Genomic DNA, 25,930 nt, shown 5'->3' with positions numbered 1-25,930 from the left:
CATCTAATATATGAAACACTTAGCTATAGTAAGACAACAGATATGAAAACCAGAGAACATTGCTGAGAGAAGTTAAAGAATACGCCCCCAAAATGAAGAATTACACCATGTTAATGTTTCATAAGACTCAATATTAAGATGTCACTTCTCTCCAAATTGATTTGTAATTCGATATAATTCCAATAAAAATCGAGGAGACTTTTTTTTTTTTTTGAAGATTTTATTCATTTATTTGATAGAGGGGGAAAGAGCACAAGCAGGGGGAGCTGCTGGCAGAGGAAGAAGCAGCCTCTCTGCCAAGCAAGGAGCTCAATGCAGGACTCAATCCCAAGACCCTGGGATCGTGACCTTTGCCAACGGCCGACATCCAACCACCTGAGCCACCCAGGTGCCAAGGAGGCTTTTAATAGAAATTGACAAACTGATTCTGAAGTCCATACAAAAAGGCAAAAGATTTGGAGCCAAAACATCTTCTGAAAAGGAACAATGTTGGAAGACCAATACTACCTGGTTTCAAGACTTAAAAAATAAAATAAAATTGGCGTTAATGAATAGTTTAATGTTGGTCCAAACACAAATAGATCAATGAAACTTAATAGAAACTTCAGAAATACACCCACACATATATGAACAGCTGATTTTTGACAGAGGTGCAAAGGCAAGTAAGTAGAGAAATGAGAATCTTTCCTACAGGTGGTATTTAAACAATTGGATATCCTTGTGTAAAAAATCAATTTTGAATAATACTTTGTGGTAAATTTTTTAATTAACTTATAAATAGATCATGAGCCTTAATATAAAATCTAAAATTATAAAATAAAATTAAAAAATAAAAATAAAATCTAAAATTCTAAATTTATAAAAAAGGAGATTTTTGTGACAGTGGTTTACACAAAAGGTTTTTAAATAACATACCAATAACATACTTCATAATGTAATGATGGTCTTTTGTTATAATTCAATCAACAAATTACAGAAGTAAACACTAAAAAATAAGCATATGAAAAGATACTCAACATTCATCATTAGGAAAATCAAATTAAAACTACAATGAGATATCATTATACATCTGTTAGAAGGGCTAAAATTTAAAAAGATTGATCATACCAAGTATTGACAAAAAGTGGAAGAAACAGAGCTCTCCCATTCTACCTTAGTTGTCAGGTTCTTAAAAATTTAAACATACATTTATAATATGAAGTCATCATTTTATATTTATTTACCCCAGGAAAGCTTATGTCAATACAAAGGCATTCATAGCAACCAAACACTGAAATATTTGTAGTAGTCAAAAATAACTAAAATCTCCACATTAGGTAAATAGATAAACAAATTTTTATATCCATTCAGCTGTTTACTAAGCAATGAAAAGGAATGTATTATTTCCTTTTTTTTAAATGTTTCAAGTTTTTATTTAAATTTTAGTTAGCAGAGGTGCCTAGGTGGCTCAGTGGGTTAAGCCTCTGCCTTCGGCTCAAGTCATGGTCTCGGGGTCCTGGGATCGAGCCCCGCATCCGGCTCTCTGCTCAGCAGAGAGCCTGCCTCCTCTCTGTCTTTGCCTGCCTCTCTGCCTACATGTGATCTCTGTCTGTCAAATAAATAAATGAAATCTTAAAAGAAATTTTAATTAGCATATAGTGTACGATTAGTTTCAGGAGTAGAATTTGAGATCAATGATATAACACCCACTGCTCATCACAAGTGCCCTCCTTAATGCCCATCACCCAATTACCCCATTCTCCCCCTTCCACATCTCCCCAGCAACCCTCAGTTTGTTCTTTATAGTCTCTTATGGTATGCCTTCTTTTTCTTTTTTTTCCCCTATGAGTGTGCTATTGAGAAGTATTGCACCATGGATGAATCTCAGAATAATTACACCGAGTTAAAGAAACCAGGCAAAAAAGGGTGCATATTGTATGGTCATTAATATAAAATTTTAGGAAATGAAAACTAATGTATAGTGACAGAGAGCAGATCAGTGGTTGCCTGGGGATAGAAAGGGGCACTTACGGGAAGGGCTGGAAGGAAGGTTACAAAAAGACACAAATTCTTGGGATAAGGGATATATTTATTATCTTGATTGTGGAGATGGTTTCACAGGTGTATGTGTATGTCAAAATTTATCAAATCATATGCTTTATAAACATATAAATTAAACTTCAATAAAGCTTTCTTCAAAAAAGTATTAGCCACATAACCAGCAGGGAGCAGTATATTCCAAGCAGTGAACACCCTATAAGAAGGTTCTAAGGTGATAAAGACCTATTTTCTAGAAATAGATGGCCAAGAAATCTAGGAGTGTAGTAGAAAGCTGTTGAGAAAAAAAAAAATGTGTTAAGATTTTGATGACTGTATGAGCGGGGACATTATTATACATGTTTCTGAGTCAATTATAAGAAATTCCATTTTATTTTAAGCAGAGGAATGATATGTTTTATATCTTAAAAATATCATCCACACTATTGCATGAAGAAATTATTGTGGGACAAAAAGAAAAAAGAAAAAAAGCTAGCATACCATTTAGGAGGCCAGTGTTATACTCCAGGCAAGAAAAGAAAGTGGCTTTAACTAGGGTTTTAGCAATGTTATTGTAGAAAAAGGATAGGTCCAAAAATCATTAGTACCTACAGAGCTACTAATTATAATTCAATGTGGAAGATCAGAGAATGGAATCAAAGATTCTTCCAAGATTTGTGTTTAAACTGATTGACACTGATTGTGTCATGATACAAAGATGAAGCTAGGGTTAGGGTTGAGCATGGTAATAAGGAAGAATATTTCAGTTTTAGATATGTTAAATTATGGTATGTCTGTCATTTGTCCAAGTGAAGATGTCAAGTGGACAAGTAAACAAATCTGAATATCGGTGCTGTAATTTGAGTCTTCAGCATACAGATAGTGTCTAATGACATGGGAATAAATGAAATTACCTAGGTAGGGGAGAGAAGAGGAAGAGTGGGAGGGAAGAGGAGGATTATGGATAGAGACATCATGAATTTCAACATTTAAATTTCAAAGGAAGAGAAGCAGCTGGCACAGAGGACTCGCCAGAGAGAAGAGAAAAAATGGAGAGACTCTTGTAGAACCCAAAATAAAGGGGAGCATTTCAGGAAATGGTTAGCCATGTTAAATGCTGCAGATAAGAAAAATAAGATAAGTTTAGAAGAATGACTAGTGGGTTTTGCTCTGTGACTCTTTAAAAAGTAGTTAGGGAAAAATATTGGGATAGAAACCAAAATTATATTAGAAAGAATGGCAAGTGAGGAAACAGAACAAGTAGATAACTTTTTTAAGATGTCTTATGAAGGGGTGGAGAAAAATAGGTGAGTACCTGGACTGGAATAAAGGGTTAAGAGGAAGAAATATTTGTGCTTTCATTTTAGATAAAGAGCATATTTTAAAGTTAAGGTGAATACGGAATGATACCTAGAGAAAGAGAGATTGATGATAAGGGAGAGAAGGGATTCCTAAGGAGCAAAATCCTTAAGAAAGTGATAGGGGATGGGAAGCAGAACATATGTACAAAGATTAGTTAATAGGAGGCTTTTGTTATTGTAATAGGTACATAAAAGAAAAGGAAAGATCTATAGAATGGAGGATAAATTAAAAAACGTGTGATTGGTTAAACAAGTGGCTCTCCTATCTCTGATTTACAGATCTATATTTTAGTAAGTTTCCTTTCTTTTTGAAATCAGTTTTACAGTGTAAATTTTTTTACCTTAAAACTTTGTGCCAGAAAGCAACTACATTGAACTGTAGTAGATAAAATATAAGGTTTCTTCTTTTAAACAAAATGAACAAAGAAAAAAAAAGTAGGGGATTTATTACTTAGTAATATGTGTGAGTTTTCTAGAATTTAGTTAGTAATAGTGTGAGTCAAACAAGTAAAACAAACTAATATAATTAAACAGTAGTGGTGCTGACAGGAAATTTGTCAATGTGGGGAGATATTTATGGTCTTCACAATTAGGGGAGGGGTACTCTACTGGCATCTAGTAAGTAGAATGCCTGTAAACATCCTATAATATACTATTCCATAAGAAAAAAATTATCTCACAGAAATGTCAATCATACTGGAAAATATTCAGACCAGAACATTTATTCGGTAAATCATAGTTTTGTTAGAAAATCCCCCAAAGTGTATACTAGTTATATGCATGGAGACACTTGCATACTGGGTATTAGTTCCCTAAAAAATACTGATATTTTATTTAACATTCACAAGCTGTTACTTCAAATACTATCTTTTTTTTTTTGACTTACTGTTGCCCGTTTATTTTTTTTTTAATTTATAAAAAATAAAAAATTAAATTCAAATACTATCTTAATCATATTATACACTAAGATACATTAAAGGTATACAGGAGACCCTTAAACAGTATGAGGTGCTTTTGCAGTCAAAACTCTGTGTTTAACTTTTGACTCCCCAGGAACTTAACTACTAATAGCCTACTATTGACCAAAAGCCTTTCCAACCATATTTTGCATGTTATATGTATTATATACTGTGTTCTTACAATAAAGTCCACTAAAGAAAATATAATTAAGCAAATGAGGAAGAGAGAATACATTTGTAGCATTATACTGCATATATTGAAAAAAATTCATGTGAAAGTGGAGCCATACAGTTTAAACCCTTGTTACACAAGGGTCAACTCTATACTCTTAGAAATTTTAAATAAAAGTTGATATAATTCACTATAACCCAAAGAGTTTTGTCCTCTGATATTCAGTGATTTCCCATAAAATTTCTGTATCTGTCCTCAACCAAGATTTATTATATATTTTCTAATGAATCACTGTATAAATCTTCCAAGTTTAGTCAATTTGTTTTACTATATGTACATATCAGACATAACTTTCTCCACTTATCTTTGGGAAATCTCTTTGAGAAATTTCACTATAATCTTGGGAAAAGCACATTTGGCATGTACTCTGAGCATTTCATTGGATAACTACTAGTATCAGTAATGGATTAATCAATCTCACTAGTTTTAACTCTTTTGGTCTTCCGGGTCTTCAATCCAGGTTTCACAGTATTTCCAAGATATAAAATAAAAGTGAGGGATCCAGATAGGATGTTGAAAGACATGAAAATTCACTTCCATGGAAACAACAATGATGACCATAATAATAAAACCCTGTGATAAATATAATGACAAAATTTAAAAGCATAATTTTCTATGGATATATTAAAAAGTGGTGGATTCAAGAAAGCCTTGATTGAATGAATTCAAGAATGAAAAGAACCACTCGTAGATGAGCAGAAAGCTGTAGGTGCTTCCATACCTGGGACAATTGACGGCACAGATGCAGAAAAGAGTGGCCCTTCTATAAATGGATGGACTGCAAAGAATAGGAAAATCCAGAGTTCTACATTTAGTAAAAATATTTTAAAATAAAGGTAAATAGGGGCTCCTGGTTGCTCATGTGTTGTCTCCCTTCAGCTCATGATCCTAGAGTCCTGGGATCAAGCCCCTCATTGGGTTTCCTGCTCAGCAGGAAGCCTGCTTCTCCGTCTCCCACTCCCTCTCCCATTCCTTCTTCTACTCCCCCTGCTTGTATTCCCTCTCTCACTGTCTCTCTCTCTCTCTGTCTGTCAAATAAATAAATAAATAAAGTCATTTAAAAAAAAACTAAAAAATAAAGGTAAGTAAATTTGTTGTTGGCAGACCTGTACAATAAGATATGGTAAAGGAGGTTTTTAAGCTGAAGGAAATAATACCAGACATTTAGATATATAGCAAGAATGAAAAACATTGTGAAGAATAACTATGTGGGTAAATATAAAAGATTATTTTGTCTTTTCTTAAAATCCCTGAGTTCATTTAATTTTTGAATTAAAAACTATATTATGTAGTTTACAACATGTAGAAGAAAAATATATGACAACAGTAACAAAGGATGGGAAATACGTAATGTTATAAGTTTCTTTCATTATAAGAGAAATGGTACAATAATTAAAAGTAGATTGTGAGAATTATAGATGCATATTATAATCCCTAGAACTAATAGAAAAAATAAATAAAACAGAGGTGTAGTTAAGTAGCCAAAGAGAAGATAAAATAAAATATTAAAATATATTTGTTTTTCTCAAAGGATGAAAAAGAGAAATAGTGGAAAAAATAACAGAAGGGCAAACTGAAAAAAAATGATAGATGTAAACCTAACTATATCAATGATTATATTATGCTAAATGTAAATGGAGCAAACACCAAGGTAAATGGAGCAAAGCCCCCCACTAAAAGGCAGAGCTTGTGAAATAATATATATATATAAAAAAAGACCCAACTATATGTTGTTTATAAGAGCTGCATGTTTTGAAAGTAAAAGGATGGAAAAATAATTTTATCAAAACCCTAACCTCAAGAAAGCTGATGTAACTATAAGAAAAAGTAGACTTCAAGACAAGGAGATAAAAGAATCACTTTATCAGAAAGGTATAAAAATCCTATGCAACTATAGACCTAATAAGAGATATTCAAAATATAGAAAGCAAAAAAGGAAATGAAGGAAAGAAACAGACAAACCTACAATCATAGCTGGGGATTCATCATTTCTCCTCAGTAATTGATTAAATAAATAGAAATTGTTGTGTATAAAACTGTTAACTCTCTTCACCAAGTTGACCTAACTGAAGTCAATAGATGCCTACACCAATCAAAGGAAAATATGCCTTTTTTAAAAGTGGACTTGGAATATTCACATGTATATAATGGATTCCAACGGACTGAAATCAAGCAGAATATGTTCTCTGGTCATAAAAAAATTAAGTTAGAAATTATTAACAGAAATATGTTTTAAAATCCCCAAATATTTGGAAACTAGGAATCTCATGACTTAAAAAACAAATCACAGGGAAACTTTAAAGATTTCTTTTTAAAGATTTCTTTTATTTTTTTGAGAGAAAGTAAGTGAGAGAGAAATAGAGGACGAGCAGGGGAGAGGGAGAAGCAGACAACCCACCAAGCAACAGGTGCCTCAGATTTAAAATAATTTTTTTAAGATTATATTTATTTATTTATTTGACAGAGAGAGATCCCAAGTAGGCAGAGAGGCTGGCAGAGAGAGAGAGGAAGGGAAGTAGGCTCCCTGCTGAGCAGAGAGCCCAATATGGGGCTCGATTCCAGGACCCTGGGATCATGACCTGAGCCAAAGGCAGAGGCTTTAACCCACTGAGCCACCCAGGCACCCCAGTTTTAAAGTATTTTTGAACTGAAAGTATAAACACAAAATACCAAAATTTGTAAGATGTTGCTTAAATAGTATTTAAGGGAAAATTTGGAACATAAGTACATATATTAGAAAAGAAATTATATTAAATCAATAATCTAAACCTTGTTGAAACACTAAAAAAGAACAGTGTAACACAAAGTAAACAGAAGGAAGGGAATAAAGACAAAAGTGAATGAAATAGAGGGCAAACAATAGAGTTGATCAACAAAAACACAAGATCTTAATCTTTAATCAATATTACAACTTCAAAGAAACTACTAAGATCTATAAAACCCTAGTAAGACTGATCAAGAAGAAAAAAGTAAATAACAAATGAAAAAGAGGGCATTACTACGAATTTTCTATAAACATTAAAAATAATAAAAGACTAGGAACAACTATATGCCTATAAATTGACAAAATAGGTAAAATTAAGAGACTTCTTGAAAGAAAAAAATTATAAAAACTGACACCAAACACACTGGAAAATATAAATAGCTTCCTATCTTTATTCAAATTAGATACCTATGGGCGCCTAGGTGGCTCACTCAGTTAAACATGTGCCTTTGGCTTGGTTCTTGATCCCAGGGGCTCCCTGCTCAACAGAGACCTGCTTCTCCCTCTGCTTTCTCTCTGTATCTCAAATAAATAAATAAATAAATAAATAAAATCTTTTTTAAAAATTACCCACAACAAGAAAACTGCAGTCTTCAAATAACTTGACTGATTAATTCTATCAAACATTTAAGGAGGAAATAACACTAATCTTATGCCAACAGCTTTAGGGACTAGAAAAAAGAAAAAAAGGAAATCTTTCCAACTGCTTATCTGAAGCCAGCACAATGCTAAGAACTAAAACTTGACAAACCAAAGGAAGAGTATAGGCCCATCTCACTTATGAGCATAGATGCAAAAATCATATATGAAATATTAGCAAATGGAAGACAAACATACATAAGAAACATAAAATGTCATTGCCAATGTAGATTTATCCAAGGAATATAAGTTTAATATTTGAAAACCAATAAATGCAGAACAATTAACAAAATAGAGGAGAAAATTGTATCACCTCAATACATGCAAAAAAAAATTGTCATCAGTTGACACTTCTTTAAAATAACCACTGGAAAACAAGAAATAGAATAGTTCTACAAATGAATAAAGACCATCAATGAAAATCCTACAAATAACATGGAACATTCTCCAGAATAGATCACATCCTCGGTCCTAAATCAGGACTCAACCGGTATCAAAAGATTGGGATCATTCCCTGCATATTTTCAGACCACAATGCTCTAAAGCTAGAACTCAACAACATCATTCTTAATTGCGGAATATTGGATGTTTTCCACTAAAATTGGTAACAACGCAATGATGTCCACTCTCACTCCCTTTGTTCAACATTGTCTTTGATGACCTAGTGCAAAAGCAAGATAAAAAATAATATGTTTAAGCTTTACAAGGAAAATATTTAACTTTATTGGCCAATGATATTATCGTATATTGAGGAAACGCAAAGGCATCTACAAAAAGCTATAAAAACTGTATGTGAATTTAGCAACACTGAAGAGTACACAGTATACAAAGTCAATTATATTTTTATATAATAAAAGGAAACAATTAAGAAGTGTATTTATTTTTAAAATAGCAGGTACAGGATAGACTTCCAAGTGGCATTGAGGAACACCATGGACATATTCTCCAGAGAAAACATAAAACCAGTGAAAACAATTTTCTAACAAAATAATTACTTAAAATCTCTGGAAATCGTCTTAAGAGGAGATAGAAAAGAAAGAAACATTTATTCAAAAAAATCTGACACTTGGCAAAAAGTGACTCTTTGACACTGAGCCACAACTTGCTTTGTACCTCTCCTGCTCTCAGGTTGCAAGCATTTCTCAATCCCTCCAACCGCAAGTTGAAAAAGACAAATTCCTGGTGAGTGTGGCCAAAATGTCAAAGGCTCCCTTCCCCTGTCAATGCCTCAGTCATAGGACAAAATGTCTACTCCAACCATAGCAAGCCAAAATGCTGAGTCCATGACTGCTCTCACTCAGCTTGCTCATAGAATAAATGTTTCATGCCAGAGAAGTAAATCTGGGAAGGCCAGAGGTACCATACCTGCCCAGAATCCAGACTTGTGGCTCAGAGGTTTTGCCCAGAGGAAGAGGCAGTCTATAAGACAGAGAACTCTGAAGTTCTCCCCAAAGAAACTAGCTTTATTGAAACACAATTTAGGGAAGTTCAAGCCTAAGGATGCTTCAAAACCAATAACGTATTTGGTGGAAATCAAATAAGACGCTGGTAGCACTTCTTAGTTAAGAGTAATCAGCTAGACCATAGGTGAGCTGCTCACCCATGAGAACAAAGAGACAACTAATACCCCTCCTGAGATTTGAACAGACCTTGAAGACTGGCTTCATATATGGCCTCTGCCTAAAATGGATTAGAATATTGAGTAATATATATATCCTGAGGCATTGTCAAAAACAATAAAACATTCACCTGGCTGTGACTGTGATATTTGATAGCTGGATTTGGTATCAACAGAGAGACCAGGGAACGAGACGAGGAGACCACTTTTAAAACTATTGCCATTCTAGGGTGACTGTATTCACACTGAAGTTTACGCCCTCTGATAAGCAACATCAAAGTCTTCACAATGAAGGGAAATAAACTTCATTAAAATATTCTAGCCCAGTCATTAAACAAGCAAACAAACAAACAAACAAAAAAACTAGGGGGACGGGTGGCATCAGTAATCAATATCCAGAATTACTGTACTGTAAAATGACTAGTTATCAACAAAATATTATAAGACCTGCAATGAAACAGGAAAGTGTGACTCGTTTACCAGAAAAATAAGACAACAGAAATTGCCTCTGAGAGGGTCCAGATGTTGGATTTAATCTCATAGCAGCCATGAAAAATTTTTAAGGAGCCAAAGACACCATGCTTAAAGAAGGGAAACTATGATGATAATGTCTCATCAAATAGAGAAGATCAACAAACAGACCAAAGTTAGAAAAAGAAGCAAACAGAACTATCTTATACCATTCACAAGAATTAACTCAAAGTGGATTTAAGAGTGGAACATAAGATACAAAAACATAAAAATACTAGAACAAAATGTAGCCAGTACATTCCTTGACTGGGTTATAAAAAATAAAAAACAATAAAAAATTATTGTTGGCAATAATTTTTTGGATTTGACACCAAAAGCAAAGGCAACAAAAACAAAAGTAAGTAGGACAGTATCAAATTAAAAAGCTTCTGCAGACCAAAGGAAAACATAAACAAAACGAAAAGGCAATCCATTAAATGGGAGAAAATATTTAAAAATCATATATCTGATAAAGGGTTAATATCCAAAATATATAAAGAATTTATGCCATTCTATGGCAAGAAAAGAAAAGAAAATTCCAAGTAAAAAATGAGCAGACAATCTGAGCAGATTTTTTTTTTCCCCCAAAAAAACTAAGCAGATAGCCCACAGGTACATGAAAAGGTACTCAATATGACTAATCATCAGAGAAATGCAAATCTTTAAAACCAAAATGAAATATCATCTGACACTTGTTAGAATGGCGATCACTGGGGCCTCCTGGGTGGCTCAGTGGGTTAAGTCTCTGCCTTCAGCTCAGGTCATGATCTCAGGGTCCTGGGATCAAGTCCCGCATCAGGCTCTCTGCTCAGCAGGGAGCCTGCTTCCTCCTCTCTCTCTCTGCCTGCCTCTCTGCCTACTTGTGATCCCTGTCAAATAAATTAAAAAAAACTCCAAAAAAAAAAAAAAAAAAAGAATGGCTATAACTAAAAGACAAGAAATAATAACAAGTGTTGGCAAGGATGTAGAGATAAGGAAACCTTTGTGCATTGATGGTAGGAATGTAAATTGGTATAGCCATTCTGAAAAACAATATGGAGTTTCCTCGAAAATTAGAAATAGAACTACCATATGATCCAGCAATTTCTCTTCTGGATGTCTATGCAAAGAAATAAAAAATTAACTGAAAATGATAAATGCCACCCCCATGTTCACTGCAACATTATTTACAATAACCAAGATATGGAAACAACTTAAGTGTCCATCAGTGGATGAACGAGTAAAGAAAATATAGTTGAGCTATACACACACACACAAAAACGCGTGCGCGCACAATGGATTATTATTCAGCCATAAAAAAAGAAGGAAATCTTACCATTTGCAACAACATGGATGGACCTGAGTCATTATGCTAAGTGAAAAAAGACAAAAACAAATACCATATGATATCCATATGCAGAATCTAAAAACGAATAAAGAACAACAAAAAGGAGTACAAAAATACAGAGGACAGACTGGTGGTTTCCAAAGGCAGCGAGTGGAAGGTGGGTGAAATGAGTGAATGGGGTCAAAGGAAAACAAGGACCAAGTACAATATGTGGAAAGAAAAATTCACTAGAGGGACTCAACAGTCAACCTAAACTGGTAGAAACAGAATCAGCAACTGGTAGAATTGAAGGTAGATTGATAGAAACTGTGCATTCTAAAGAAGAGAAAAAAAATTTAGGGTAGCTTAAGTGCACCAACATGTCCATAATGAGTACTGGAAGGAGAGAAGAGGAGAGAATCAGAAAAATATTCAAAGAGATAGTGGCAGAAAAGTTCCAAAACCATTAATGTATATATGTCCAAAAACTCAGTGAACTTCAAAAGGATAAATATGAAGATATCCACACCCAGACACATCATAGTAAAAATGCTGAAAGACAATAAGAAAATCTTGAAAGAACTGATAGAAAAATGACTTGTCACATATGGGGGAACTCCAGTAGGATTAACAGTTCATCAGAAACAATGGAGGCCTGAAGCAGGAGGACAACATAATCAGAGTGCTCAAAAGAAAAAAACTAAAGCCAAGAATCTTATATTCAGCAAAATGATTTTTCAAAAATGTAGATGAAAAAATGATATGCTTTACAAGAAATACTAAAGAAAGTTTTCTCAGGCTGTAAGAAGGTAAACACTAGATGATAATTTGAATTCACACAAAGGAAAAAAGTACATTATTAAGGTAATTATGTAATTATAAATAGTATAAATCCACATTTTTCATGTCTTAATTGATTTAAAGACTCATTTATAAAATTATATGTATAAAATTGTATTGTTGGGCCTATAACATATAGACCTGTAATATATTTTTACATAACAGCACTAAGGAGGTAATGGGAGCAAAGCTGAATTTGAGTAAGCAGATGAAACCACCTGGATTGACCACAACAAATGAAGAGAGCTAGAAATGGTAAATTAGAAAGTTGATACACAAACTTTATAAAAGTAATTTTTGCTTTTTCCTTCTCTCAGGTTTTATAAAAAACAAAGTTATATAAAATAATTATAATTTGTTAGATTTCTAATACATAGGGATATAATATGTATGCCAATATAATACACATATATGTGTATTATACATAATACACATAAAAGGGAAAGAGGAAATAGAGCCAAAAATGAGTAACATTTTTATATCCCCCTGGAATTAAGTTAATATACATCTGGAAGTAGATTTTGGTCAATTAGGATGTATATGTTGTCTTAGAACCATTACAAAGAACTTCAAAAATATGGCAGAATTATTAAATGAATAAATTGTACCAGAAGATACTTAATGCCAAAGAAAGCAATAAAGGAATATTAGAGGAACAAAAAAGACATGAGACATACAGAAAGCCTAAAGTAAAATGACAGATGTAATCCAACTATATCAATTACAACATTAAATATGGATAGATTTAACAATCCAATCAGAAGGTAAAGATTGTTGGACTAGTTTTTTTTTTTTTTTTTTAATGAAGATTTAACTCTATGCTGTCTGAAGGCATAAAGATACAAATAGGTTGAAAGTAAAAGGATAGAAAAAGGTCATGCAAACAGCAAATATAAAAAAGCTGTAGTTAATATCAGGCAAAACAGATTTTAAAGCAAAAAAAAAGATGTTACTAGAAATAGAGACATCTAAAATGGAAAAATGGTCAATCCATCAAGAAGATTTAACAATGATCAACATCAATGCATCTAACAACAGAACTAAGATGTACATGAAGCAATACTTGACAGGATTAGAGGGAGAAGACAATTAGAAATTTTAATACTCCACTTTGAATAATGATACAAGAACTAGGTAGAAGACCAAAAAGAAAATAGAAGGCTTGAAAAATCCCATGATCAAAATCTCTATACTGAAATCTGCAAACTGGTACAGAAAGAAAAATTTAAAAGACCATTCAAATGAAGAGAGAACACCATGTTAATGGGTTGGGAGACTGACTATTTTTTAAATGTTTACTCCACCAAAATTATCTATGGATTTATTACAGTCCAACAAAAGGTTGGCATATCTTTTTGTAGAAATTAACAAATTGACTCTAAACTTTATTTAGAAATGCAAAGAATCAGCAGCACCTGGGTGGCTCAGTCGGTTAAGTGGCTGCCTTCTGCTCAGGTCATGATCCCAGCGTCCTGGGATCAAGCCCCCTGCATGGGACTCCTTGCTCAGCAGAGCCTGCTTCTCTCGCTCCTTCTGCCTGCTGCTCTGCCTACTTGTGCTCTCTCTCTCTGTCAAATAAATAATTTTTTTTAAAAAATGCAAAGAATCTAAAATAATTAAAAAGCTTTTGGAAATAAACAAAGTTGGAGGATTTTACTACCTGACTTCAAGATGTACTATAAATGTACATTAATTAGTGTGGTGGTAAAAAAAAGAAAAATAGACAAATAGACCAATGACTACACAGTGAAAGTCCAGAAAGAAACCTACACTTATGTAGCCAGTTTATTTTTTATTAAGACACTAATAAAAATCAATAAAGGAAGGAAAATCTTTTTAACAAATAATGATGCAAAAAACTGGACAAACATATAGGGGGAAATGGACCTTAATCTCTTCACACCACAATCAAAATTGAGATGAAATATAGTCCTAAAAATGAAAGCTGAATATTAAAACGCTTCTTGAAGGAAACAACAATATCTTCATGACCATGGAGTAGGCAAAGATTACTCATATAGGAATTTTGAAAAAAATGATAAATTTTCCTTTAAGGAAACTAATCTTCTGATCATCAAAAGATTTCATTTTCATTAAGAAAATGACAAGATAAGTCCCATATGGGAAGAAAATATTCACAATACCTACTTCTAACAAAAGACTCTTAAATATATAAAGAATTCTATTCAAGCTATGGCATTAACTTGGTTCTGTAACCTTAAATATTTAAAATCTTCAAACTGTCAGTTTCTTACCTGTAAAACATAGGAGTTGGGCTAGAGTACCACAGCTACCACAGCAGACTTTTTAAAAAATTCTATGATTTTTTGAAACCACAGCAAGTTAATTCATACAAATTACATAAAGGGTGGTGCAAGGAATATGAATAAAGATAGTTTTGGTAATTGACAATAGCCCTAAGTACTTCTGGGTATGGGGATTTATATTAAAGTAGAAACTCTGAATATCTATTTACAAAAAAAAAGTATACAAGAATCTCCTACAAGGATAGGAAAACCATAATTAAGGATATTTTATGCATGTCATAGTAATGAGAATATAAAATGTTTATTAACCTATTGTGCCTATCCTTGTATTTGTCAGTAGATACTTGGGTATGTCAGTACAGTGACATAATAAAACATTTTAAAAAGAGAAAAATATAGTGCTTATTTTAAGAAGGAATTTGATACCATCAAACAAATCACTTAATATGTACTACACGATACTACCTTTTCTAAAAAAAATTAACATATAATGTATTATTAGCCCCAGGGGTACAGGTCTGTGAATTGTCAGGCTTACACACTTCACAGCACTCACCATAGCATATACCCTCCCCAATGTCCATAACCCAACCACCCTCTCCCTACCCCTCTGCCCACTGCAACCCACAATACTACCTTTTTATAACTAAATATAATATTTAAAGTTTGTAGCATACCTTTCATGTTCTTTATAAAAGCCAGTAAGTGTTTCTCTTGAAAGCAGAAAATTTGATTAGGCCTTTTTAAAACCCATTATAAATTGTATAATTTTTGGTCTATTTTCAGGTGAAGCTTAGGTTATTAAAGTAATGATTTCATATAAGAAAATAAAAAATATTTTACAGTTCTCTACCATATGTTTGATTATTTTTTTGCACCTCTATTAATTATTGCTCCTTATTGTTTCTGATATCACTTGTTGAAACAAATTATCAGAACCCTTGTCATAACATGAGACTACAAAAGTAGTTTTCACAGGGGGAAGAAAAACCTTTCTAAATTTTCAGGAATAGGAATTATCTACAAAGTGTTAGCAAAATTCATCTCATTTATTATCATTTCATTTTTAGGTTTAACTGAGCTAAATGAAAGTCCAGTTTCCCTGGAACTTGAGCGCTGCAAGTCTCCCACTTCAGGTAAACATGAATGGTAACTTTCAGTCTTCTGGTAATTCACTGCAGTAATCTACTGCTTTATTTTCATAATTCTTACCATGTGAAATTCATAATTTTAGTCATTGTAATGTAGTTTCTGAAATTTAATCATAAACAAATTTGATTCTACAATCAATTAGAAATAAATGTCTTTAAAAATATTTTTGGCCTTCCAAATAATTAAGACCAGAGGTATGAATGTAGTACTTTTAAAGACATTTTAAAGGAAGGTTTCTTTACAGATAAATAATGTGAAGTAAAAATTGGTAATGATACACAGAAACTCTTTCCTCTTATAGCTAGAGTTGAATTAAGTGGGAAATACATACTGTAGGTGCAGAGAATATGATACCATTGGACCTTAGTTGGTTCATACCTCTGGATCACAGTTTGAAAACATGTATATTCATTGAAAAAAAAAAAAAAAGAAAAATTGATAACATGCTGGAACTAAAGCATCAAGATAAAACATGAGCCCACTAAAATATATAAAAAATGTGAGTATAAATATTCCTAGGAATAAGTCTTTAAGGTATGCAAAAAATGTTAGTAGTAGAAATTTTGGGGGGTAGGATTATGAACAATTAGCTTATTTTTTAAAATTTATTTATCTGATTTTTCTCTAATGCATATATAGTAACATGTAAATTTTTAAGCACCAAAAATATAGGTATATCTGTGATAATGAGCTACAGATATGTTTTCATTGAGTATCGAAAATTGTTTTTTTATTTTAACTTCATACAAATGTATAAAACTTTAATACTTTAAAAAGGAATTAATTTTAACTTTTATAAATTCATTTAGAACTGTGACATTTCTTCAGTTTTCTTAGGAGTTGTTGGTTGTTTATCCTTATTCTTCAGGAATATAGGCTAAGTAGAATCTAGTTGTGTCCATAAAAATTTTTGTTTTAATCGTATCTATTTCATCTTTATTGTACTGCTTTTATTTTTTTTAATTTTTTTTTTAATTTTTTATTTTTTATAAACATATATTTTTATCCCCAGGGGTACAGGTCTGTGAATCACCAGGTTTATTTTTATTTATTATTAGCATAACAGTATTCATTATTTTTGCACCACACCCAGTGCTCCATGCAATCCGTGCCCTCTATAATACCCACCCCCTGGTACCCTGACCTCCCACCCCCCGCTCCTTCAAAACCCTCAGATTGTTTTTCAGAGTCCATAGTCTCTCATGGTTCACCTCCCCTTCCAATTTCCCCCAACTTACTGCTTTTATTTTAAACATGATCTCATACATTACCCTTTCTTTTGTATTTCTATTGGCACCATCTTAACATAGGCATTTATTATTCCACATTTAGAGTATTACAATTTATTATTCCACATTTAGAGTATTACAAAAATGTAATACAGGTGTCTCTGCTATCCATCTCTCACTCTTATAATTCATTTCACATATCATGTAACAAAATTAATCTCCTTAAAATATTACCTTGACATTTTCTCATGTTCAATCTAAGATTCGATAAAATTTTTTATAACATTTAAATAACTTCACTTTAAATTATCATCCATAATCTGAATTTTAATAGTAATATAGGGTTCAAATGTCAAAAAGAAATGGAATTTAAATTCCAATGTATGTTCCCCATACATTGTCTCTATCCTTTTGAAAAATAAAGTTATTTTCTTATTTATTCTTTTAGTTTGTGTTTGTAAACAAATCAAAAAGACAAACGTTCTTTTTTGCTTCCTGTTTTATACACAAGTAGTATATGCATTTCACTATACTTTGCTTGTTTCAGTTTACTATGTATCTTGTCTTTCCATTTGATTACATAATCATTATACTTGTATGATATTTAATTGCAGGCATTTACTCTAATTTATATAGTCATTTCACCAATTAAAGGACACTTAATTCGCTATCAAATTTATGTCATGCCAAACAATGCTGCTATGACTAATCTTGGTACATTCTTCATTTTAAATGTGTACAGGTATAAGATAAATTCCTAAATTTGGAGCTGCTGAGTCAAAGGGTATATGTCTAACCTTTATAAATTCTTCCAATTTTCTCTCCCTCTATTAATAACATCAATAAACCAATGTTGTTTATTGCTTATCATTTTTTAAAATTTTGTAAGTCTGTTAGGGAAAAAAGGATTTGTCAGTGTAGTTTCAATTTATCTCTCACACTGAGTGATATTGAATACCTTTTCAATTGTTTAAGAACTCATTAAATATTTTTTTTCTGTAATTCATCTATTCATACAATTTACCCATGACCTATAGGGTTGTTTTCCCCTTTCATATCAATTTGTATTGCCTCTTTACAAATTAAAATTAACCTTTTATGACATGAGATCCAAATATTTTTCTTAACTTTGCTTGTGTTATCTCTTGTCTTATAAGTTTTCTGCATTCAGACATTTCTTTTAAGGATTTTCTTTATGCCCAACAATTTAAATACTATTGGGGTTAACTATATCTTAAAGTTTTGGTAGAATTCTTCCATCAAGTCATTTAACCTTTATAATTACTTATTTTGTATGTTCATAGTATCGGTAAAGAAAACTTTTCATAAAAAAAAGTTCCATTATGGAAATTTTCTAACAATGTTCAATGTAACATATGCAAAGATTGTGGTTCTATCTTTCTTTTAGACTAGTTAATAGTCAATCTATTCTGTTTTTGTTTTTTTTTTTTTTAAACCTAAACGCAAGGTTTTTTGGTTGTGTTTTGTTTGTCTTATTATTTCTTTTCAGTGTTCCAGAATTCATTGTTTATGCACCACACCCAGTGTGCCACGCAATACGTGCCCTTCATAGTACCCACCACCAGACTCATCCAAGCCCCCCATCCCCGCAAAACCCTGTTTGTTTCTCAGAGTCCACAGTCTCTCATGGTTTGTAAATGCAAGTTTTACTGGGTTTGGGGATTTTTTTTGGGGGGGGGGGATTTTAACTTAACTTCGGCTTTTAATTAGTTCCATCCTCTGCTTCCCTTTATTTTTCACTTAATAGATGCTTAATTCCTTTATTATTCTTGCTTTATTTCTCTTGCTTTTTTTACTTGGAATTTTTTGTTTACCTTGGTCTTACCTCATTGGGAGTAAACTTTTTAAACTGAGGTACAATATGGAATGTCTCTAGAACCTCAGAAATCTCCCTCATGCCTCTCAGCCACTTATTCCTACAAAGGTACCTACTATTTTGACTTTTAACCATAGATCTGTTTTGTGGAGTTTAGATTCTTATATCAATGAAAACGTGCATTATTTACTTCTTTTGTTTCTTGCTAATTTTGCTCAGCCTTATCTATATGATATTCAGTTACATTGGTGAATGATTTGTATTGCTGTGTGATATTCTTCTGTATGTATATCTGTGCATTTTATTGTTGCTGCACATTTAGGTGGTTTATAGTTTGAGGCTATTTTAAGAAAAGCTGTTATGACCAATCTTGTAAAATGTTTAATGAAATATAAACTCATTTTTGTTTCACATGTATCAGGGAGTGAATTTGGGGGGTCCAAAGGTATGTCTATATTTAACTTCCGTAAATACAACCGAGTTTTTCAAAATGGTTGTACCAATTTTACTTCCATTAGCAGTGCATGAAAGCTTTACTTGTTCCACATACATCTTTTCTCTCAGTACAATTTTTAGTTTTCTTTTTAGAGATCTTATATACATTTCATTGGTGTTATGCCTTGGCATTTTGTGTTTTTAGATGCTGTCAATTAATTATTTTCTTATTGTTTGTGGCTGGAATATAAAAATACAATTAATTTTTGTATATTGACCTCATATCCAGAAAACTTCATAAATTCCAATAATCTGTAAATTCTTTTGGACTCTCTATCCAATTATATCCAGTATTAAAATGACAGTTCTGTTTCTTATTTCTAAAGGAAGAGTTTAACTAGGACCTCCACGACAATGTTGAATATATGTGGTGTTAGCAAACATCTCTTCTTTCTTCCCAATCTCAGGGATAAGGCAGTATCGTAACTAATTATTATAATTATTGTAGGTTTTTATTAGACATCTTGCTTTTAGCCTTCTGCCTCTGATGTTTCTTTTTTCATTAATGTTAGAGCAAATCTAGAAATATCACCACCACATTTCTTTTGCAAGACAGAGTCAGGACTTCACATGCAATAAAGTAGATTGTTTCAAAGTAGGAAAGTTTCGACTACTTTGTTAAGTTACTTGGGCCAGAAATGATTGGCTGTGATAAGATTCAGTGCCCTATTTGAAACTGGTTTGCTGGGCAGGGCCCACTCTTCTTTAGTAGTAACCTTAGAATACAAATATTCACAAATGAGGAATGAGAGATTTCTTACTATGGATTTTAAGTCATAGATTCACAGACCTGTACCCCTGGGGATAAAAATATATGTTTATAAAAATTAAAGAAATTTATCCTCATGGGAACAGTGCCATAAAAGTGTATTTTACCTTAAGAAAATTGGAAATGTTATTTGCATATTCCATTCATTTCCCATGAAAAAGAAAAATAATTGTATTGTATTAAAGGGTCTTTCTAAGCCCACGATGGAGAATGCACCCAATGCTATACCTAGAATACTACAACAACACATATACATAAAATTACATTCTGCAATCTCTTCCTATTGTAGGAATTACTGTATCTAGATTATCAGGAAAGGTATAGTTAAGGTAAATGCAGATTTTTTAGCCCAACCTCATAAAACTAAAATGTAACTGAAAAAACTATTTTAACAGTAGTTTACAAAACTTATGAAGACTATGATCTCTAAAAGTAGAAAAGAATGAAGATACAAACAGTTAAAATGTTTAACTTATGAATGACAAAATCAATAGTATATAATTAAGGGAAACTAGAATATATGTAATATACCTAAGTTTTGGAAAAACTAAGAAAAGCAACCATGCCTCCTGATGTCTCCTTGATTCATACACTAAGAAACAGATCACTAGGTCTGATTAATAATGGCAATTATAATGTTTGTACCTGGGTATATCCCCTTTTTCATGTATATATAACATTTAAGAGCCAATACTATTCTTGCCTTCTCTTTATTTTTTTCTTAATGCAGTTTTTCTCAAATGTAAGCCTATATCAGAATCAAGTGAAGAGTTTGTTAAAACACAGAATGCTGACTGTCAGAGATTCTACTTCACCAAATCTAGAGTAGGGCTTGAAATTTTGCATCTCTAGCAAGTTCCTACATGATGCTTATGCTTCTGGTCTCTGGACCACTTGAGAACCATGGCTCTGTGAAAATGTTTTTTCAATACTTAACTCTCTCAGTATCTATTTTGTAATTTAAACCTTCACCCCTTTAAAGTCTGATTAAAATATTGGGAGGGAGACAAACCATAAGTGACTCTTAATCTCACAAAACAAACTGAGGGTTGCCGGGGGGAGGGGGTTTGGGAGAAGGGGGTGGGATTATGGACATTGGGGAGGGTATGTGCTTTGGTGAGTGCTGTGAAGTGTGTAAACCTGGTGATTCACAGACCTGTACCCCTGGGGATAAAAATATATGTTTATATAAAAATAAATAAATAAATAAATAAATAAAAATTAAAAAAAATTTTGAATTCAAATAGCTGAGTAAAAATGGTTGGTAATTAGGCAAGCCAGAGATCGATAATCATTTTATAACCCTGATTTCTGGCATGGATCTCAAACTCCCCTTTAGCCCAATAAACTGCAAGTAAAAAGAGTGAAGTTTAAGACTATTAAACATTTATTTGAAAACAATGAGAGAAAACGGAGTAGGAATTGGGAGCTTAAAGAATTCCAGTGAGCTAACCAGAAAGCTGATGTTCTTAACTTCCAGGAAAATATAACCATTTCATAATATTTATTCATTTACCCAACTATTCAACAAGTAATTTCCAGTATCTGCAGTTATGTAGATATTATGTTATCTACTGAGAATAAACTAATGAACAAAATAATATACTCTATGCCAGATGGAATAGAGTCTATCTGAAGGAACCAACATTAAACTAATAATTTTACAAATAGTTGTTTTTTCTTAAAGCTATATAACCCTTTTTCACTCACCAGGTAAGGCTGTACAATTTGTATACTATATAAACATCCCAAAGGTATGAGCCTGAACTAATATTCAGCTCTAGTTCTACTTACCTGGAACAGAGCTGCAATCCCTAAAGGAAATAGGCCTTTTATCTTTGGACAATGAATTGAAAATTAACCAAGACTTCAACTGTAGAGTTGTATCTGTCCACAAGATGTACATTTTTCTAATTTTTCTTCCTTTAAGGTATGCCTTTAAAAATAATTTGCTCAAATGAACATTTTTTTCTATCTAAGCTAGGAATAGGTTCTAGTACTGTTGTTATCTATATAGGCATCAATCTTCATAATTCTCACTGTCCACAATATACAACAGACTTACTATGCTATCAAGTTCAAGTGAAGACTAAGGTGATAGGAATATGTATCTTTATTAAAATATGTTTATTTAAGTATCTTTAATAAAGATATCTTTATTAAAATGTCATAGAGACTAACATCACAAAATACTAACAAAGAACTAACCAGCTCTGTTCTCAATCCTGGGTTAGAACTACATCTTATAGCCTAGCTTGAATGCTCCTTCTATATGGTTCTACATTTCTAGAACCCCACTCCATCTTTCAAAGAAAAAGCTTCTTCCCTCCAGATAGTCCTGTGTTGGGGCAGTATAAAAATACTCAAATAAAGGCACAAAGTAGAGACCCTTCCAAATAGTTATGAATTTCACCTCTAGAATAAAGCTTCTGGGTTCACTTGAGCTAAGAAGGTAAATGCCAATAGTCTTTTATTCCCTTCCTTTAGGACTTGCTACCAGAACTCCTGAGGCAACAACAGGCTTTTATAGGAATGAAATACCAGCTGTGAGACAGAGGAATCAAATACATCACTTGCCAGGTGAAAGTGAAAATCTCTTTTGAACGAAAAAGGTTTTCATGTCTCTACAATTTTCTGGACTTCACAATTTGTCTCAAAAGCTTTATTCTTATTTGTGCTGAAAATACAGGTCCCCCATCGTGAATGAAGACAAATTTCCCTGAATCAATTAAAACCACAGACACTGACTTCATAAGACATAAAACGGGAATTCCTAAGACATCTGTGATTTTGAAGTGTCCTATATAATTTTGATAGTGATATCTTTCTACTTTAAACCTGTATACTTTTATCATACCTATACGAAAATATGGGGGGACCAACAGAGAACTTAGGGAAACTTAAGAGCCAAAAAATAGAGTGGTTTTGTAAAAATTCTACTAATTCTTCATTCTTCATAATATAGTTATTTATTATCTAAGGTCACAAACTACTATGATGATCATGGAAACTCCACCAAAGAATTACCTCAAAGAGGCAATGTTCTCTCAGAAATAGAAAACAGAAAGGAAGGTCTTATAATCTGTATCATGCATAGCCATTGAATATTTGATGCTGTTCAGAGGGACCAAATCAAAATCAAACACAGGTTGTATAGCTCCCTTAAATTAAGCATTCATTACAAAATGGTTGTGACCAGATTTGCAATTTTAAGAATAATTTACCAATGTTCTAAATTCCAAATAAAGTCAGTGACCAGGGAACTTAAAAATAATTGTAATCCACAGTTTTCCAAACACTAGTTTCTTTTTTTCTTGTGTAATAGAACACCCCTCTGATAGGTCTTTTTCTGAGGAGAAAAGTGATGCTCAGAATATTAAATAAGTAGAGCTAGAATTTCAACTTGGTTACATTTGGTTGTAAAACCTATGCCTTTTCCTGAATTTCATAAATAAAAAGAGAAAAAATATATAGGAATTGCAAAAAACTAATCACAGTTGAAATTAAAGGGCAGCCAAGCAGTGACAAAGTTACTAAGTTACGAAGAGAATGTTTTAGCAAAGAATTTAAGTAATATACCTTACATGAAACATTATAAATATAGTTTACCATTTAAGTTCCAGGAAAAACTGGTTTCAAAAGTCGTTTTTAAGTTTTTATAGTTCATAGAATCACCAAATTATCACATTTTGAATTTATTAAGGCTTGTTTGCTAAAAATTAAAATTAGTGTTAGTATAGTACTTTAAAGCAAAGTGTTCTTTATGTATATTACTCAGTCCTATAGCAACCATATAAGATTAACGTTGTTCTCCTTTTACACGGGAGGAGAAATTATGACTAAGGAAAAATTTCATCATTTGCCCATGGTTACCCTGCTAATAAATGGCTTAGTCTGAATCAACGCAAATCTTCAGACTGCAAGGTCCTTTGATCCCAAGTTATTTATCCTACTATTATATATGCTTTTTAAAAAAAAAGTGTGTTGAATAACGTAGTAATCGCTGGGGGGTTATAATTCAAGGTATACAAGAACAGAAATAAAGTTTCATAATCATTTAACTCTTGTTCATACAACACTAATAAAAAGTCATTAATTCATTAACATTATCCAGATAGAAACATAATACTATTTTAATATACCAAGAAAAGTGGAGTCATGACCCTAAACATTTTTTTAAGCTGGGAAAATTCAAATAAAGATCCTTCTTTGCCTGACTTTATCATCATCACTTCATAACAGGAAGGGTGGGGGAGGTGGTAATATGGAGGTATGTAGACCTTCCAGGGCTCTACCATGGTATGGCAACTCCAAATTGTGTGTGTGTACTATACCTATATACATACTGGGGGCTTTTTTTCTATATTAGTTTCTAACTTAGGGAAGATAGAGACCAATGAAATTCATTACTTTGTTCCAACTAGTCAGTAAATATCAATACATAGATAAACTTTACAATCATTTTAATCTAAACTTTTAATTTAGTATTAGATCTATTTATTTTGCAGAAGACATCTAGGCCTACACACATGGTATCTGCTATATCATACATAACATACATATTGTACTCTTACTGGAAAGGGCATAGATTTGGAGTCAGAAATTTGAACTTACCTGCTATTCCTACCATTATAACTTTAGCCAAGTTTCTCAACCTTAATGGTATACTAATTCCAGAACACAGATTCTCAATAATATATAGTAGTGGTTATTATAAAAATAATAATGGACATCCATGGCCTTAAGAGACTGAATTTGATCTTCTTGACCATTCTAAATTTCTAATACTAGTTGTAGTTTAGCCATAACAAAGTAAAAATCCTTCAATGGAAATCAAAAGTTCAATCCAGTTGTTTCTAACCAAGAAAGAACTAATCAAAAGCTTTGAATCAGAAGCTTCTAGCCTATCTCTTTGTGTTATTTCCCATTAAGGTAGTAAGCCATATTCAGAATGAATCAGGGTTTGTTGTGTTCCTAAAATTTTGATTCAAATGTGGCACCAATGACTTGAGGAGGTTTTTTAATATGTTATTTTTTAAAATAATTTTACTTAAATTCAAGTTAGCATATAGTATAATATTAGTTTCAGGTGTACAATATAGTGATTCAACACTTCCATGCAACACTCCATGCTCATCACAAGTACACTCCTTAATCCCTATCACCTGTATTACCTGTTCCCCCATTCATCTCCCTTCTGATAACCATCAGTTTGTTCTCTATTATTCTGATAGTTGTTTGAAGCCAATACAACATCCCTCAGATGATCTAGGCTGTACTTTGACTTTGACTTTGAGTTGAATTAAGAGTTAGGAAAAAAGCAAATAATATACAAATGACTGAAGGATCTGATGCACGGAATATACATGACCCCTATGCAAAATACTGTTGAAATGCCTGAAGTTCTGTTCATATTTAGGGCTTAGCATATGACCTCATTCTGGCATAAGCTATGCTTAGCCACCAGACTACCCTGCCTCATTGCTGTAACTGAACCTGAATTTAGAGGCAGAAAATCTAGAATAGAGATAAATAATCTTGCAAAGGTTTCTGATCTGGTGCTATCATAGGGCTTGGCCACCTGACCTTTAAGCCTGAATTTATTAAATACTAATATGTTTCTTGCTATCAGCCAATCATTTCATTCATTTGCATCATCTTTGATCTCTTATACCATCTTACCCAATATTCTCTAGGTAAGTCAGAAGGTGATATTTGTGATTAGGTAAGTGATTAACCCTACCTCTGGGGATGCTTTCCTGTCAATTTTTCTGACTCAGTTTTATTGAGATATAATTTACATAGAATAAAATACACCTTTTTAGTGTATAATTATAAATTTCGTGGGTGTTTTAAAGAAACATACACATTACATGTTAAAGTAACAAGGATTTCCTGACAATTTTCCCAGAATATAACAGAACTAAAATCACAAG

General features: G+C 32.5%; 1 protein-coding gene across 1 annotated transcript in view; it reads left to right on the top strand.

Moving 5' to 3' along the window:
- STXBP5L (syntaxin binding protein 5L) overlaps nt 1-25,930 on the top strand; it is a 449,308-nt gene that overhangs the window by 355,392 nt on the left and 67,986 nt on the right. The window contains exon 21 of the mRNA XM_059388354.1: nt 15,583-15,648. Within this exon, the coding sequence (XP_059244337.1) occupies nt 15,583-15,648 (66 nt within the window). The remainder of the gene's footprint in view (nt 1-15,582; nt 15,649-25,930) is intronic.

The sequence above is a fragment of the Mustela nigripes genome, chromosome 2 (genome assembly GCF_022355385.1).
Source record: "Mustela nigripes isolate SB6536 chromosome 2, MUSNIG.SB6536, whole genome shotgun sequence".
NCBI classification, from domain to species: Eukaryota; Metazoa; Chordata; class Mammalia; order Carnivora; family Mustelidae; genus Mustela; species Mustela nigripes.
The sequence above is the reverse complement of the archived record's forward strand: the minus strand, read 5'-3'. Positions and strand labels throughout refer to the sequence as shown.